This window comes from Rhodamnia argentea, chromosome 1 (genome assembly GCF_020921035.1).
Source record: "Rhodamnia argentea isolate NSW1041297 chromosome 1, ASM2092103v1, whole genome shotgun sequence".
NCBI classification, from domain to species: Eukaryota; Viridiplantae; Streptophyta; class Magnoliopsida; order Myrtales; family Myrtaceae; genus Rhodamnia; species Rhodamnia argentea.
The window spans coordinates 34,056,390-34,069,506 of NC_063150.1; the positions used below are offsets into that span (position 1 = coordinate 34,056,390).

Consider the following 13,117-nt stretch of genomic DNA (forward strand, 5'->3'; position numbering starts at 1 on the left):
TTCATGCAAATCGAATGGGGAATCCGTTGAAGCGGTTGGTCATTCCAGACAGGCCAAAGGAAGAGGATCATTTCTATTCCAACCCTCATGAATGTTTGCAACCATCAGATGATCCCTTGAGCAGTACATGAGCGGTTAGCATTTGCGATGCTGCCTATTCCTTATGGTGCTTCTGCGAAGCTGTCAGTTGTTGGACATATCTTGGACAGTGCCGCGATGCTTGTGAAAAGTGGATGTTGTACAGATCAAGACAGGGTCTGGAGTTCGAAAGAAGCCTGAGATGTTTTGTGGAAGCAGCTGGAGGACGGTTCCATCCTTATATGTGAAATAATTCGGATGTATAGAAGCTGCCCCATGATTACGTGGTGAAATTGCGTCCAGCCGGTCCCTTGTACAAGGAAAAGAATTCGTGAAAGGTAAGTCACACGACCTCACGTCTTCTTTTAGTTTCTTTTTCCAGCTTAGCTATCCTCTACATAGTACTTTCAAAAGTGGATTCATTCATGTAGTCCACTGTAGCTTCTGTGTGTTTCTCTTTTGCCCACCCGAAATTATGTGAACTAATGTAGTGAGGACGAGGAGTGACGGTTGGAATGTGCACGCATGCTTGGAAGCTAAATAGTTGTCAACAAGTAGAATATAAGCCATTGAAGAGTTTAGAAAGCCCAGGAATTGGTGTTCCAGTTGCGAAAATCCCAGGAATTGCCCTGTGTTCTCCTACAAGCCAATACTGTTGAATTCGCGTCCCTCCGTTTTTCACTAGCGATTTCTGCTAGTGTTGTGGTCATTAGTTGCACCACCAAGCCTTAGTAGTAGTCATCATCTCAACCAACCGTTGCTTCGGAAAGAGGTAGAGAGTCTAGGTAGAGATTTGGATGGCTTCGACCAAAATTTCCATGGCTGAACCCCTTTTCAGTGCAGGTCGAAAGCTTGCCATGCTAGGGTGCTTTTGAAGAAGAGAATGATCCTGGTTTTGGATCAGGCAATGGCCTCTCTTGACACGGCCACTGATAACCAGGTTCAGAGGACAATCAGGGAAGAGACTGGTTACTGCGCTATCATTACCGTTGCTCACCGGATTCCACTATTATCGATAATGACCTGGTTTTGGTGCTCAATGATGGTAAGCCCTTCTTGTTCTGTTAAATATAGATTATCACACAATTGAAGAATCATTTCCTATAACTAGATAGATTGGTGATTGCTGAGGGAGGCTATTGATAGAAGGTTTAGAGGAAGTCTGCTCTTCAGGTAGAAAACTAAAATGACGATCTTTCAATGCGTACGGTGGTAAGACTCTTTGATCGCTCGAAAACCAATGATTTGAATGGATAGATTCTACTAAAAAAAAAACAGGTTTTTGAGCCGGATGGTGGTAGACTTCATTTGCATAGACTGTTGATATAGTAACAGTTCATCAATTGGTACAGTTTGTGCTTTATGAGGTTGGTCAGCATAGGTTGGTACCTGCATTCTTTCGATAGCATCGGAGTCAGAGTTGGAGTCATAGAATGTGCTTGCAGCGTCCTAATGCTACCCTGAAGCAGGATTGGATCCTACGGAAGAATAGTCAGCCGCGATCTCAAGTCCTGCAGACAATTGTGCAGATGACCACCCTGTCAATAAGTATTCGCCCTCCTGATGGTTCAACCACCCTGAATAACGCCTGGAGGAGAGTGGACTTTCCACTGCCTGTTCGTCCGACAATTCTGATCTTTTTCCCTCCGGGGAAAGTGCAGGTGATCTCCTTGAGGATCACTGGGAGAGAAGGAGCATACCAGATGCTGAGGTCTTGAAGCTCGATTTTTCCTTCATATGGCCATTCAGGGGTTGGCCAGGCAAGTTTTCGAGTTATGCTTGCGTTAAATCTCCATGGCTCCGCATCTCAACGTCCTGTTTTGTAGCGCAACTTTCCACCACGTTCTCATAGGAGGCGCAAGTCAATTTCCTGCCAACCAAGATGTTCTCTCTCACAGTTCCAGTTTGAATCCAAGCACTCTGTGGTACGTGTGCTTTTGTTCCATTGACCCTTATTGCTTCCCCAGCTGTTCTAGGAATCCCGCCAACCATACTCCATGACAAGCCCAACCAACCCGCAAACAGCAACATGGTAACCTTCCATTATTTTAACCTTCTCCGAAATTTCAGTATAGGTGTTTTCAATGAGTCATGGCCTGAACCCCAAGTATATTCCCTGGCCTCAATCTCAACAAAAACATCTGATGGTTTTGGGGATTGATAAGCCAATATTCTTGCGATCCTCTTCAAGGAACTCGATGGAAAGAGACCTTAGTTTGTGTGATCATGGAAATGAGCTCAGGCAAGTGTTAGATTGGCTCCTGCAAAATCCTGAATGTCGCCAAGGCCGAAAGAACTGTACCTGCTGATAACGGTATATTCAAGATAACGCAAATGCCGAAAGTAGCCACCGAAACCAGAGTTGGCAAAGCCCGGAAGAGAAAAGCCACCGTGGAGCATGTGTAGAGAGGTGTTTATTCATATTCGATCGCACTTGACTGGAAAAGCATGTGCTACTTGTCCAGGCAGATAAATGCTCAGGCCTAGCAGGGCAAGACAGATGAATGGATAGGCAACGTTTTCTTTAGGAACATTTTTGTTTATTCAGAAGCATTTGATGTCTTCATTGAAAGTTTGAGAAGGTCTTGTACATAGGAACGTGTAAGACAACCATGAATTTCTGTTCTGCGGTTTTCTCCCATGAGGGTTTTTCCTCCTCTGTTGTTTTTGGAAGTTTTAGTGTTCTTTGGATGATCGAATCCGGTGCAGAGAACTGAATGAAGTGTTCTGATTTTGACTCAACGAGGATTGTTTCCTTTTCTGCAGAAAGTATTGATGGGGTATAATTGGCCATTAATTAAGATTAATTGGCTTAATGTCAGGTAACGTAAATTAGGATCATATTAATCTCAAACCCCAATTTCATTTTCTCTAATAGAGTTGATCGAGAGGAAAAGAAATCACCATTGTTTTGGAGTCGTCTTTGCAATGTCTGGATTCTAAGTTTTTGGATTCGATCAAAATATCCTATATAGATTCGACCAATGATCACTCCTTCATTCACAATCCCCAGTTGCAGATGTGTTGAAGTCGGAGGACGAGTTTTTGAAATAGATGCCTTGTGAATTTGGCATTCTCTACTCTATATGTCTATCAGCAAATCTTTTCTAGTAGTTAGAGATGCTCTCAGGAAGCAGCAGTACTAATCTTCAGGCTGGTTTTCCATTGTAAGTGCTTCTCTGATCAAGTTTACTGTGATAGCTCGCTTGTTTCAGTCAAATTTCGTTCCTGTGGACCTGCTTAGCCGGGATGGATCGGTCACATGACCAGCTCGATCACCAGCTTGAAGGGCGAAAGACTCCTTTGGCTCGATCTATCATACACATTCTTCAAGACCAATCCCTATGGCAGCTGTTGCTAGATGATCTCCTAAAAAACTCGGCTGCTAACTTTGAGAATGAAAAGAACTTAATCTCTAGCAAGAGCTTTGGCGAGCCGTACTCGAGTATCTTGCCCGCATCAACCCAACGATGCTTGCCCATTTAGGTTCACACTATTTCAATTTTGACAAAAAAAACTTCAATTTTTTCCATTAACAGACTTAAATCTCATGTCGGACTTTTAATTTAAGTAGACGTGAGTCCTTATTGCCGAGCGGCTCTTTGAGTAGAATCTGAAGCATTGATTCCTAACGATTTCTGCCCTTAATGAAGTGATGTCTTACACATTCTTAGGAACAAGACCTTCTCCAACTTGCAATGAAGACAGCAAATGCTTCTGAATCTACAAAATGTTCCTAAAGAAAACGTGGCCTATACATTGATCTGCTCTGGATAAGTATACATGCATTCCAGTCAAGCAATCTTTTTTTTACCATAACATCTGGGAAAATCACATAGAATCGGCAATAGATTGTCAATGACGTATTTCAAAAACGTGATAAATCAGGAAAACTAGCCTCTGTTAATGGTTGACCAACTGCTTTCTGTCTCATCTTGCACTTCAGCTGCGGTTGAAGCCATGTGCATTGAAATTTTTCCAGCTTATTTTGACCTTTTACGAAAAAAAGGGTCCACAATGCAAACTCTAACCTTCTAATCGTGGCAGGTGAATCTTTCGTCCATACCCGCAATAATGCATACCAATGAAGCTACTGGTACTTGAATTTGATTGCCGACTCATGAAATATGACTTCCCACTCGTCACTCCAGTTCAACTCAGATAAAGTGGGTAGTTTGCATGCAAAGACCGACATTTCATTGAAGGAAAAGTCGTCGATATTACACAATCGAGATAACTTTACAGTTGCACAGTTTTGTGGTGTTCCTAGCCCAACAGTCCCTGTATGCGTGATGTTAGATACAACTGGAGTTCCAAATGTATGGAAGTCGGAAGATGAATTTCGAAATAAGTACGCTGTGAATTCGGAAATTTTTCATTCTGTATGTATAGCAGCAAATCTTTTCCACTAGTTAGAGATGTTAGCAAGAAGCAGCAGCACTAATCTTCAGGCTGATTTCCATCGCAAGTGCTTCAATGATCGTGTTAGCTGTGATAGCTCGCTTGGTTTTGGTCATACTTCAATCCTTAACTGGGGTTTTTAGGGAAACCTCTTGATAAAAAGAACATCCCTGTAAGCTTCCCCGGCGGTTCTAGGAATCTCGCCAACCATACTCCACGACAAGCTCGTTTTACCGGACCCAACCAACCCCGTAAACAGCAACACGGTGACCTTCCATTATGTTAATCTTCTCCAAGATTTCAGTGTAGGTGTTTTCAATGCTTCGCCTGAACCCCAATTATATTCAGCGGCCTCAACCTCGACAGAAACATCAGATGGTTTTGGGGGATTGATAAGCCAATACTTCTTATGATCCTCTTCAAGGAACTCATGGAAAGAGACCTAGTCTGTGTGATCATGGAAATGAGCTCGGGCAAGTGATAGATTGGCTCCTGCAAAATCCTGAACGTCGCCAAGGTCGAAAGAACTGTACCTGCTGATAACGGTATCATCAGGATAACACAAAGGCCGAGAGGAGCCGCCGATACCAGAGTTGGCGAAACCTGGAAGAGAAAAGCCACCGCGGAGCATGTGTGGAGAGGTATTTCTTCAGCGAACTGCTTTCCGACTCTCGGAGTCAATGGAGAAACAATTCGAAACCAGATTTGATCGCACTTGACTGGAAATGTATGTGATACCGGTCCAGACAGATCAATGCTCAGGCCTAGCACTAGCAAGGCAAGACAGATGAATGTACAGGCCAGGTTTTCTTCACGAACTTTTTTTTTTTTTCGTGTCGAGTTTTTAATAGCTGGATTCTAAGTTTTTCCGATTCGATCAAAATACATCCTATATAGATTGAAATAATCTTATGTATTGTCAAAATCTCTCCACCGACATATGATGCTTTTGAAACAAACGGAAAGTTTTCGATTCAACGATGCTAACAATGTCCTGTACAAAAATTGAGAAGCCCATAGGATAAAATGTAACTGATTACAATGGTACGAAATGATGTTGACATAAAAAAAAAAAAAAAAAGAAACACTTTGCTTCGTTTAAGATGAGTGTCCTTAAAGTCATAATTTGATCCCTAACGGGGCATTCTCCATTGCCGCAAAACGACACCGTTTGAGGGCTTTTGTCTTTTTTGGGTTCCAACACAAAAACGACGGCCTCACCCACTAAAACGGCCGGAAAAACTGAACCGGCAGAGTCGGCCTCTGTCTCTGCCCGGCTCTCTCTCTCATACCTTCCTTGTCTTGCTTGCTCTGAAGCTTGATTTCGCAGAACCCTAGCGCCAATGGCGCTATAAACTCGAAATCCAGCTTCAGGAGCCGTCCCTACGATTGATGACGCAGGAGGGTTCGTTTTAGCTTCAACCCGTTTCTTCCATTTCATCACTTGGCAATGGATAAGCGGCGATAGCTCGAGGTAATCTCTCTGGTGCTTCTTCATTGCCGCTTTTGTTGCAAGCGACAGCTTTCTTATTCTTCATTAATTCACGATGAAGTATGTTCTCGGGATTGCTTTTTTTTTTTTTTTCTGGGCGTCCATCGTTGATTTGGGTTAGAGGAGGTACAGTGCTGTACTGATGTTCCTTCGACCGTGCTTCCTCTCGTATTGTGGGAAATTTATGTCTTTGGTAGTCAGAGCTTTCGACAATCATTTACACGAGCTTTGACTGGGTGGCTGCCCGGTGGCGGGCGTTGTGGGTGGAGGGACGGGACTGCAACTTCCGGGCAACTATTCTGGCGCCCGAAGTGCTTTGGATTCTCTCGTCAACAAGAAACTTGTCTCTGTTTCCATCTTCTGGGGTACCAGTAGTTATGATCATTTTAAAGAACAATGACAGTATATCTGGTAGATTCAGTCGTGATAGATGTTTCTTATGTTATAATATGTTATTTATGGTTATGCTATGATGACTGACGAGAGATAAATGTGTAAAGACGGACAATGATATCAGTTGTCGGTGCCCGTGCTTGTCAAGACACTAACATAGAGAACATCAAGAATGCAGGGAAAGGTATATATGCAAACCTACAGGAGAAAGCAAGGAGAATGGCACCACGCATATGTTCTTTCCTTATGAAGTGGGGAACTGGAAAAGGGGTTTAACCAGCTCTTGATTCAGTTACATCCTCTCGACCACCTTTGAAATCTATGTAATTGAACCGAAATTGTCGCCGCTCTTTTAAAGTAGAAAATAGCTTCCCTGCAACAGCCACATTTCAATCCATCTGAAGAGCCACGGTGAATATGCATTTGATTGCACTGAAATGGGCAAAAACACCACTTGAGTATGCTAAAATTTCGCCTATATTTCATCATCATGGGAAACTCAAAAGTGTCCTCCAGTACCCTTTGACAGAAAATTTTCTTTCATTCCTCAGCCAAGAAACCCTAGCACTCTGACATCCAAATTGCTGCCTAAACATTAGACCTGTGGCTTTTATCTTTCTTGAGATCAACCCCATCTCCCGCAAAATAGAATATCTTCTGATTGTCTTGTAAGGCTGCCGTCTTTTGCCAATCAGCTGTGTCAACCGGTAGGAAAGGCTTATTTTTGGTCTTTGTGATGGGAGATTAGCCATTTCCATCAGCTCTCAATGGGCCTGTTGGAATTTGCAGCTTTCCCACCAACCTGCCATGGGCTGGTGGGGATGTCCACTGGTCCTGCAACGAAGCAATTCATCTTGCTTATGTTTGTATGGCATTCAAATGTTAGATTGTGTGAATTTAATGTTTTTTTATCTTTTTATAGCAATAGATGTGTGTCACTTGCTTCATATGATCTTTGGCTAAATCTCAGGTGACATCTTTAATCTGCAGGGAACCAAATAAAATTCCCCTCAAAAGTGCGTTCCCTCGCAGCAATGGCTAACTCCTGCTTTAGCAGATACCGCGGCTTCCGTTGCAGATCATCAGCACCGCTTCCTGCTACAAGAAAGCATGGAACCAGAAGACTTTCCCAAAACTTTTCCAGCTGTGGCACACCCTTCGTTTCCTGTAGTTCCTCTCTCATAATTCGTTACCCCTCACCATTAGTATTGACTGCTCGCTTTATTCCGTCTGATGCTCCGCAACGCTCCGAAGAATGGTTCTCCCTTCGGAAGGATAAGCTCACGACAAGCACCTTTAGCACAGCCTTGGGATTCTGGAAAGGGAAACGTCGCCTTGAGCTTTGGAAGGAGAAAGTTTTTGCACAGGAAATGCAAATGCTAGAATCTTCCAAAATGTGTGCCATGGAGTGGGGTGTTCTGAATGAAGCGGAAGCAATAGACAGGTATAAAAGCATCACGGGTCGTGAAGTTAGCTCAATGGGGTTCGCCACTCATTCAGGGGAACGGTTTGAGTGGCTGGGTGCGTCTCCCGATGGCCTTCTCGGTTGCTTTCCGGGAGGTGGGATCTTGGAAGTGAAGTGCCCTTACAATAAGGGTAAGCCGGAAGTAGCTTTGCCCTGGACAACCATGCCTTTCTATTACATGCCTCAGGTGCAGGGGCAGATGGAGATAATGGATCGGGATTGGGTAGATTTGTATTGTTGGACCCCTAATGGGAGCACCATCTTGCGTGTATGTAGGGAGCGCGGTTATTGGGAGCTAATTCATGGGATTTTACGGGAGTTTTGGTGGGAAAATGTAGTGCCCGCCAGGGAAGCTCTGCTGACTGGTAAGGAAGAGGAGGCCAATTTGTATAAGCCTGCATCTACGCACCGACAAACAGGACTTGCGATTGTCAAGAGCTTGAAACTGGCTAGCGAGGCGAAACTGTTATGCAGAGAGATTGCAGGTCATGTGGAGTTTTTCAGGTGATCAAGTTTGAAATGCTGAGCATGACTATGTGGTTCCCATTTTAGTGGAATCACATTCCTGTGCTACATCATTCTTTGTAGGATTATCAACATGGTATGATTGATCATGGAAGTCAGTAGGGCAGCCGACCCGCTGCTGCCAGCTGTTTGTCAAAATATGAGAATGAAATTTGTTTCATGGTCGTTCATCTCATTGAAATTAGTGGAATCACATTCCTGGGCTACATCATTCTTTTAGGATTATAGGGTAGGCCAGCCGACCCCGCAGCTGCCAGCTGTTTGTCGAAATGTACGAATGGAAATTGTGTCACGGTCGTTCATCTCGTTGAAATTGGTGGAATCACATTCCTGTGCTACATCAGTCTTCATAGAATTACCGACATGGTATGGTTGATCATAGAAGTCGGTAGGCCAGCTGACCCGCAGCCACCAGCTGTTTGTCGAAATGTATGAATGAAAATTGGGTCATGGTCGTTCTTCTCATTGAAATTCTAGGCAAAATTTTATGCCATCGGCAATTGGCCATTGGATCATATAACATGTCGAATGAAGTTGGTCCGCAGCATTGTTAATTCGAGACACGAATCGTGAATTGAGAATTGGACGGTATTGTAGATATGTTGAGATAATAAGTTTTCCCTAACATAAAAACATATAAAGCAAGTAGAAAAATTTCCAAATAACAAAAAATTTGTAAAATTAATGACCAAATGCAAAGATATCTTAATTACGCAGACATGCTAAGCATACCGTCATAGCACATTGTTCTTCTTTAAAAATGACATTATGTGCCATATCATTTACTATGGATATGTTATATTCAAATATTGACTTATCTTATTATGAGAGTATAATGAATATAATATGATATTAAATTGAATTTCACACTTATTTGATAGGTAAAATTTTACATGTTATGACTCGATAAAATTGATGCGCATGTAGTGAATCGGCAGATTCAGTTATGGACAAAAAGATACGCTTATAATTCAGTAGTTATAAATGTTTAACAGATACAGATGGCTTGGACCTCAAATCGAATCTAATCTCGAAAGACAAATCGAGAATTGAAGATTAATATCTATAGGCAGAGTAGTAAAAAAAAGTTATCCAAAAAGTCATTAAGATATTGCACTTTTACCAATTCAGTTCTAAACCTTTTAATTTTGCCAATTGAATGCTAAACATATTTAGAATTATTTGTTTATTTTCTTCTAGGGTTAATACCATAAAAAATTTCAAATTAGTACACCTGTGATAAATTTATCTCAAACTATGTTTTTATCACAAAATATCCCAAACCGGTACACGTGTTACAAATTTACCCCACGCTATTTTTTTTAACCATAAAAAATCATAAACCGATACATTTGTGACAAATTTACCCTAAACTAATTTTTTTTTATCATGAAAAACCTCAAATTGGTACGCTTATGATAAATTTACCCTCCGTAAAATTGGGTTAATACCATAAAAATCTCAAATTGATACATATGTGACAAACAAAGGATAAAAACCTTAAACCGATACACCCATCAACTACCACTTGTCTTCCAACTCAATAATTTGATGATTAGATTTAACGAAAATTAACATAGGGTAAATTATCACAGGTGTACCATTTTGGGATAAATTTATCATAAGTATACTAGTTTGGGATTTTATTGTGGTCAAAAAAATAATTTAGGGTAAATTTATCACAAATATATCGGTTTGGGGTTTTTCGTAGTATTAAACCTTTGTTCTATTTTCCTTCTTTACCTTTTTCTCCTTTTTTCCTCTGCCCACCATCTGAAGGCCAGCGGCCCTCGTTAGGCCAGGCCCACGATCATCTCTTGCCTATGGCAGGTGACCTCCGCCGACCATCGACGAGGCCTAACGATGGTCGAAAGAGGGATAAGGGAAAAAGAAAAAAGAAAAAGTGAAGGATGAAAACAAGAGAAAAGAATAAATAAATAAACAAATATATCAATATCACATGTCAACGATTTTTGACCAAAATAGGCTGGAAAGACTCAATTAATAAAATTAAATGTTTTAAGACTAAATTGTCACGAATGCAAAAAGTTTAAATGAAATCTTAATCGGATCTATTCCTCTACAAATTAACCAAGCTTTTTATAGTTTCTATGCCCCCTTTTAATCTATCTATGTACTTCTGCATCAACCACGTTCTAAATCCTCAAACAGAAGTCTATTACCTCAAAATAAATGATATGTAATATCGACTCCAACTGCTAGTATCACCTAAGTGAATGTGTCAAATTTCGATGAGTCGTAAATAAAATAAAGCTCATTATAACAACAACATTCAAATAAACATGATATAGTTTTCTGGCCAAAAGATTAAAAAAAAAAAAAAGGTATATCTTCATGAGGCATTAATGGTTTTCATCAAGGACTGCCGGTTTAAGTTAATTGGAAGACAGTTGCCTGCCAAAACCCACCATTTGCATCATTATGACAGGGCAAAATCACCCAGTGTTATTACTAGACATCATCGGATGCATGGCTGCAGTTAATTTTCCCATCAAATTGAAGAAATTGCTCTTAATTTGGCCTTAACCAAGCTGTCGTCGTTGACCTGGTCAAACATTTGCGGTTTTGTCCGTTTAGAACACCATTCTATTATCCACACAAATTAGGGAGCTTAGTTGGGAACGGAGCTGGTTCACATCGATATGTCCGGTTGAGGATTGCAATTGCAGGAAGATTTGAAGACCCTGTGCAAACAATTTTTCACAAGAGAGAGGAGGAGATTTTTTGAGAGAGAGAGAGAGAGAGAGAGAGATGGACAACGGGCTATCGTGGGCGGACCAATGGGACTACAACGACGACCCACCTCCGGCGACGGCGTCCGAGGACCGGAAGAAGCATAAAGACGGGTCGAAGTCCGGGAAGAAGAAATTCAGCTTACAGTGGGTGAAAGAGCTGTGCAAGAAGTCGCACAACAAGTGATGGATCCTGCTTCAGGCAGAGATCCCAATTCTTGCCTTGGGAATGTTGTTCATAGGAAAATTCCTTTTGTGATCTCCATTGGTTATTCATGACACAGGAACGCATTTCTTTCCTCACATTATGCAGAAAAGAAATTACCTGTTAGAGGCTTTGGTAAATTTTTTTCTTTTCATCATTTCTATAGTAAGTATTCAATTTGACCCATTAAAGATCACATTGGTGCACATTATTCTTTCAATATCGATTACACGCGTATGAACTTGCCGTTCATCTATCAAGTAAAATATTTTATGTAAGCGCCGTAATGTCGATTAAAGGTCATCACCATTGATGAATTTCATACGTTGTCTTCTCCTATATCGAACTTTACGTTGATTGGGCAACAAAATCTGCTTGTTTAGAGGAATAACGCCAAATAAGAGGTTTACACAATATATAAAGATACCTAGGCAATTAACTTCAGGGGTGATTGGTTTGAGGATGGGCCAATTGCCACCTTAAAATCGGGGAATCGGACCAGGTGTTAATATAGAGAGAGGGAGGAGGAGGAGGACTTCGCCAGTGCGCCGTGCGAGCAAATAGGAAAGGAGTATCAAAAAGAGAAACAGAGAAGACTCGCAGAGATTGAGGTTAAAAAGTTAAAAAAAAAATATAAATTAGGGTTTGTTTTGGCTTTACGAACCGATCCTAAAATAGGTTTTTCAAAATCGATCCATTCGGTCTGATTCTCGAGTGGATATTCACTTGGAATTGGAAACCAGACCGATTCCCATCTGTTTTCAAAATCGAGGACCAAATCGATTTTCGAGGCTCCATTCTAGTATTCAAGTAGAATCGATTCGGTTGCACGCCTCTAGCACGATGGTCTCATTATCTACTTTTATTCGATTTTTTCTCTCATCCCTTCGTGAGTCCCACCAGCCACTGTCTTTCTCTGACACACCACTCCCACTCCCACTCCCACTCCCACTCCCACTCCCCATCGCATGAATAAACATGTACTGTAATCTTGCGTATAATGAATGCATTTTAAGGGACAGGCATGGAAAACTACTCCAGAGTGTCATGAGCCTAAGAACTCCGTGCTTAAGGTTTACCTGTCTGTGCCCCAAACTGTATCTGGTCATAGAGAGTTTGTCCTCCTGGAGATCCCCTAAGCATGTGTTGTGGAGATAGTTAATCTACTAGTGATTATAATCGCCTCTAAAATGGTAGAATGATAAGGAATGTGGAACTGTGAACATCGTATCTTTAGTTCCGCAGTTAAAAAAGATGCGATTTTGTTTCCCGCTTCATCTGTCCATCCGTCTTTAAATGGTAAAGCTTTGGATCGTGATACTCAAATAGTATCCGAGCATGTGGACTAGACACTCTTTAAGGACCGGCGGGATGGAAGTGCTTCCGAAATGTAGTTGATGTTAATTGAGCAGCTTCGTTCGAGCCACCCGCATTGGGCTGCATACCATTTTGGGTCTGCGCAAACAATTGTCAGATCTTTCATGCCCGGACAATGTCTACTAGAAATTTTCGACTATACACAGGAAACAGTAACTGATTCTGGCTTATGATCATGCTTCTTCCAGGGCTATCCAATTCACCGGTGTTCCAGAGCTGAAGTCCGCATTTATATGGCTGGACAAAGTAGACAATTTGGTGGAGAATAATTGGAGAAACGTATCTACCATGCGCTTGGGTCACAGAGTAAAGACAACTGAGTCGTTTCATTTTGCTGCCTAATGCTTACTATGAGGTGAGTCCAGCAGAGTAAAGATATCACTGAGTGATATTGCTGTGATTCTTATTATACCCCATCGAGCGGGGAC

The 13,117-nt window shown here is 41.6% G+C and overlaps 2 protein-coding genes across 5 annotated transcripts; both read left to right on the forward strand.

Moving 5' to 3' along the window:
* The first annotated feature begins 5,707 nt into the window (after positions 1–5,707).
* LOC115738914 lies at positions 5,708–8,826 on the forward strand. 4 transcript variants are annotated; one of them, XR_007196666.1, is made up of 3 exons: positions 5,708–5,953; positions 7,355–8,443; positions 8,778–8,826. XR_007196666.1 is itself a non-coding variant. In XM_048271215.1 (3 exons), the coding sequence occupies exon 3, from the start codon at positions 7,399–7,401 to the stop codon at positions 8,335–8,337; it is 939 nt and encodes a 312-aa protein (XP_048127172.1). In that variant the 5' UTR covers positions 5,708–5,953; positions 6,543–6,655; positions 7,355–7,398; the 3' UTR covers positions 8,338–8,481. The 4 variants fall into 4 exon arrangements, 3 of the variants coding, with proteins under 3 accessions (XP_048127172.1, XP_030527578.1, XP_030527577.1); XM_048271215.1 differs by lacking the exon at positions 8,778–8,826 and adding an exon at positions 6,543–6,655 and having other exon boundaries at positions 7,355–8,481; XM_030671718.2 differs by lacking the exon at positions 8,778–8,826 and having other exon boundaries at positions 7,335–8,481.
* Positions 8,827–11,007: 2,181 nt separating this feature from the next.
* On the forward strand, positions 11,008–11,383 carry LOC115738916. Its single transcript, XM_030671724.2, has one exon. The coding sequence runs from the start codon at positions 11,127–11,129 to the stop codon at positions 11,292–11,294; it is 168 nt and encodes a 55-aa protein (XP_030527584.1). The 5' UTR covers positions 11,008–11,126; the 3' UTR covers positions 11,295–11,383.
* The last annotated feature ends 1,734 nt before the right edge of the window (positions 11,384–13,117 follow it).

What these genes read in the sequence shown, in the direction of transcription:
- LOC115738914 (XM_048271215.1), top strand. Translation starts at nt 7,399, where the DNA reads ATGGCTAACTCCTGCTTTAGCAGATACCGCGGCTTCCGTTGCAGATCA.
- LOC115738916 (XM_030671724.2), top strand. Translation starts at nt 11,127, where the DNA reads ATGGACAACGGGCTATCGTGGGCGGACCAATGGGACTACAACGACGAC.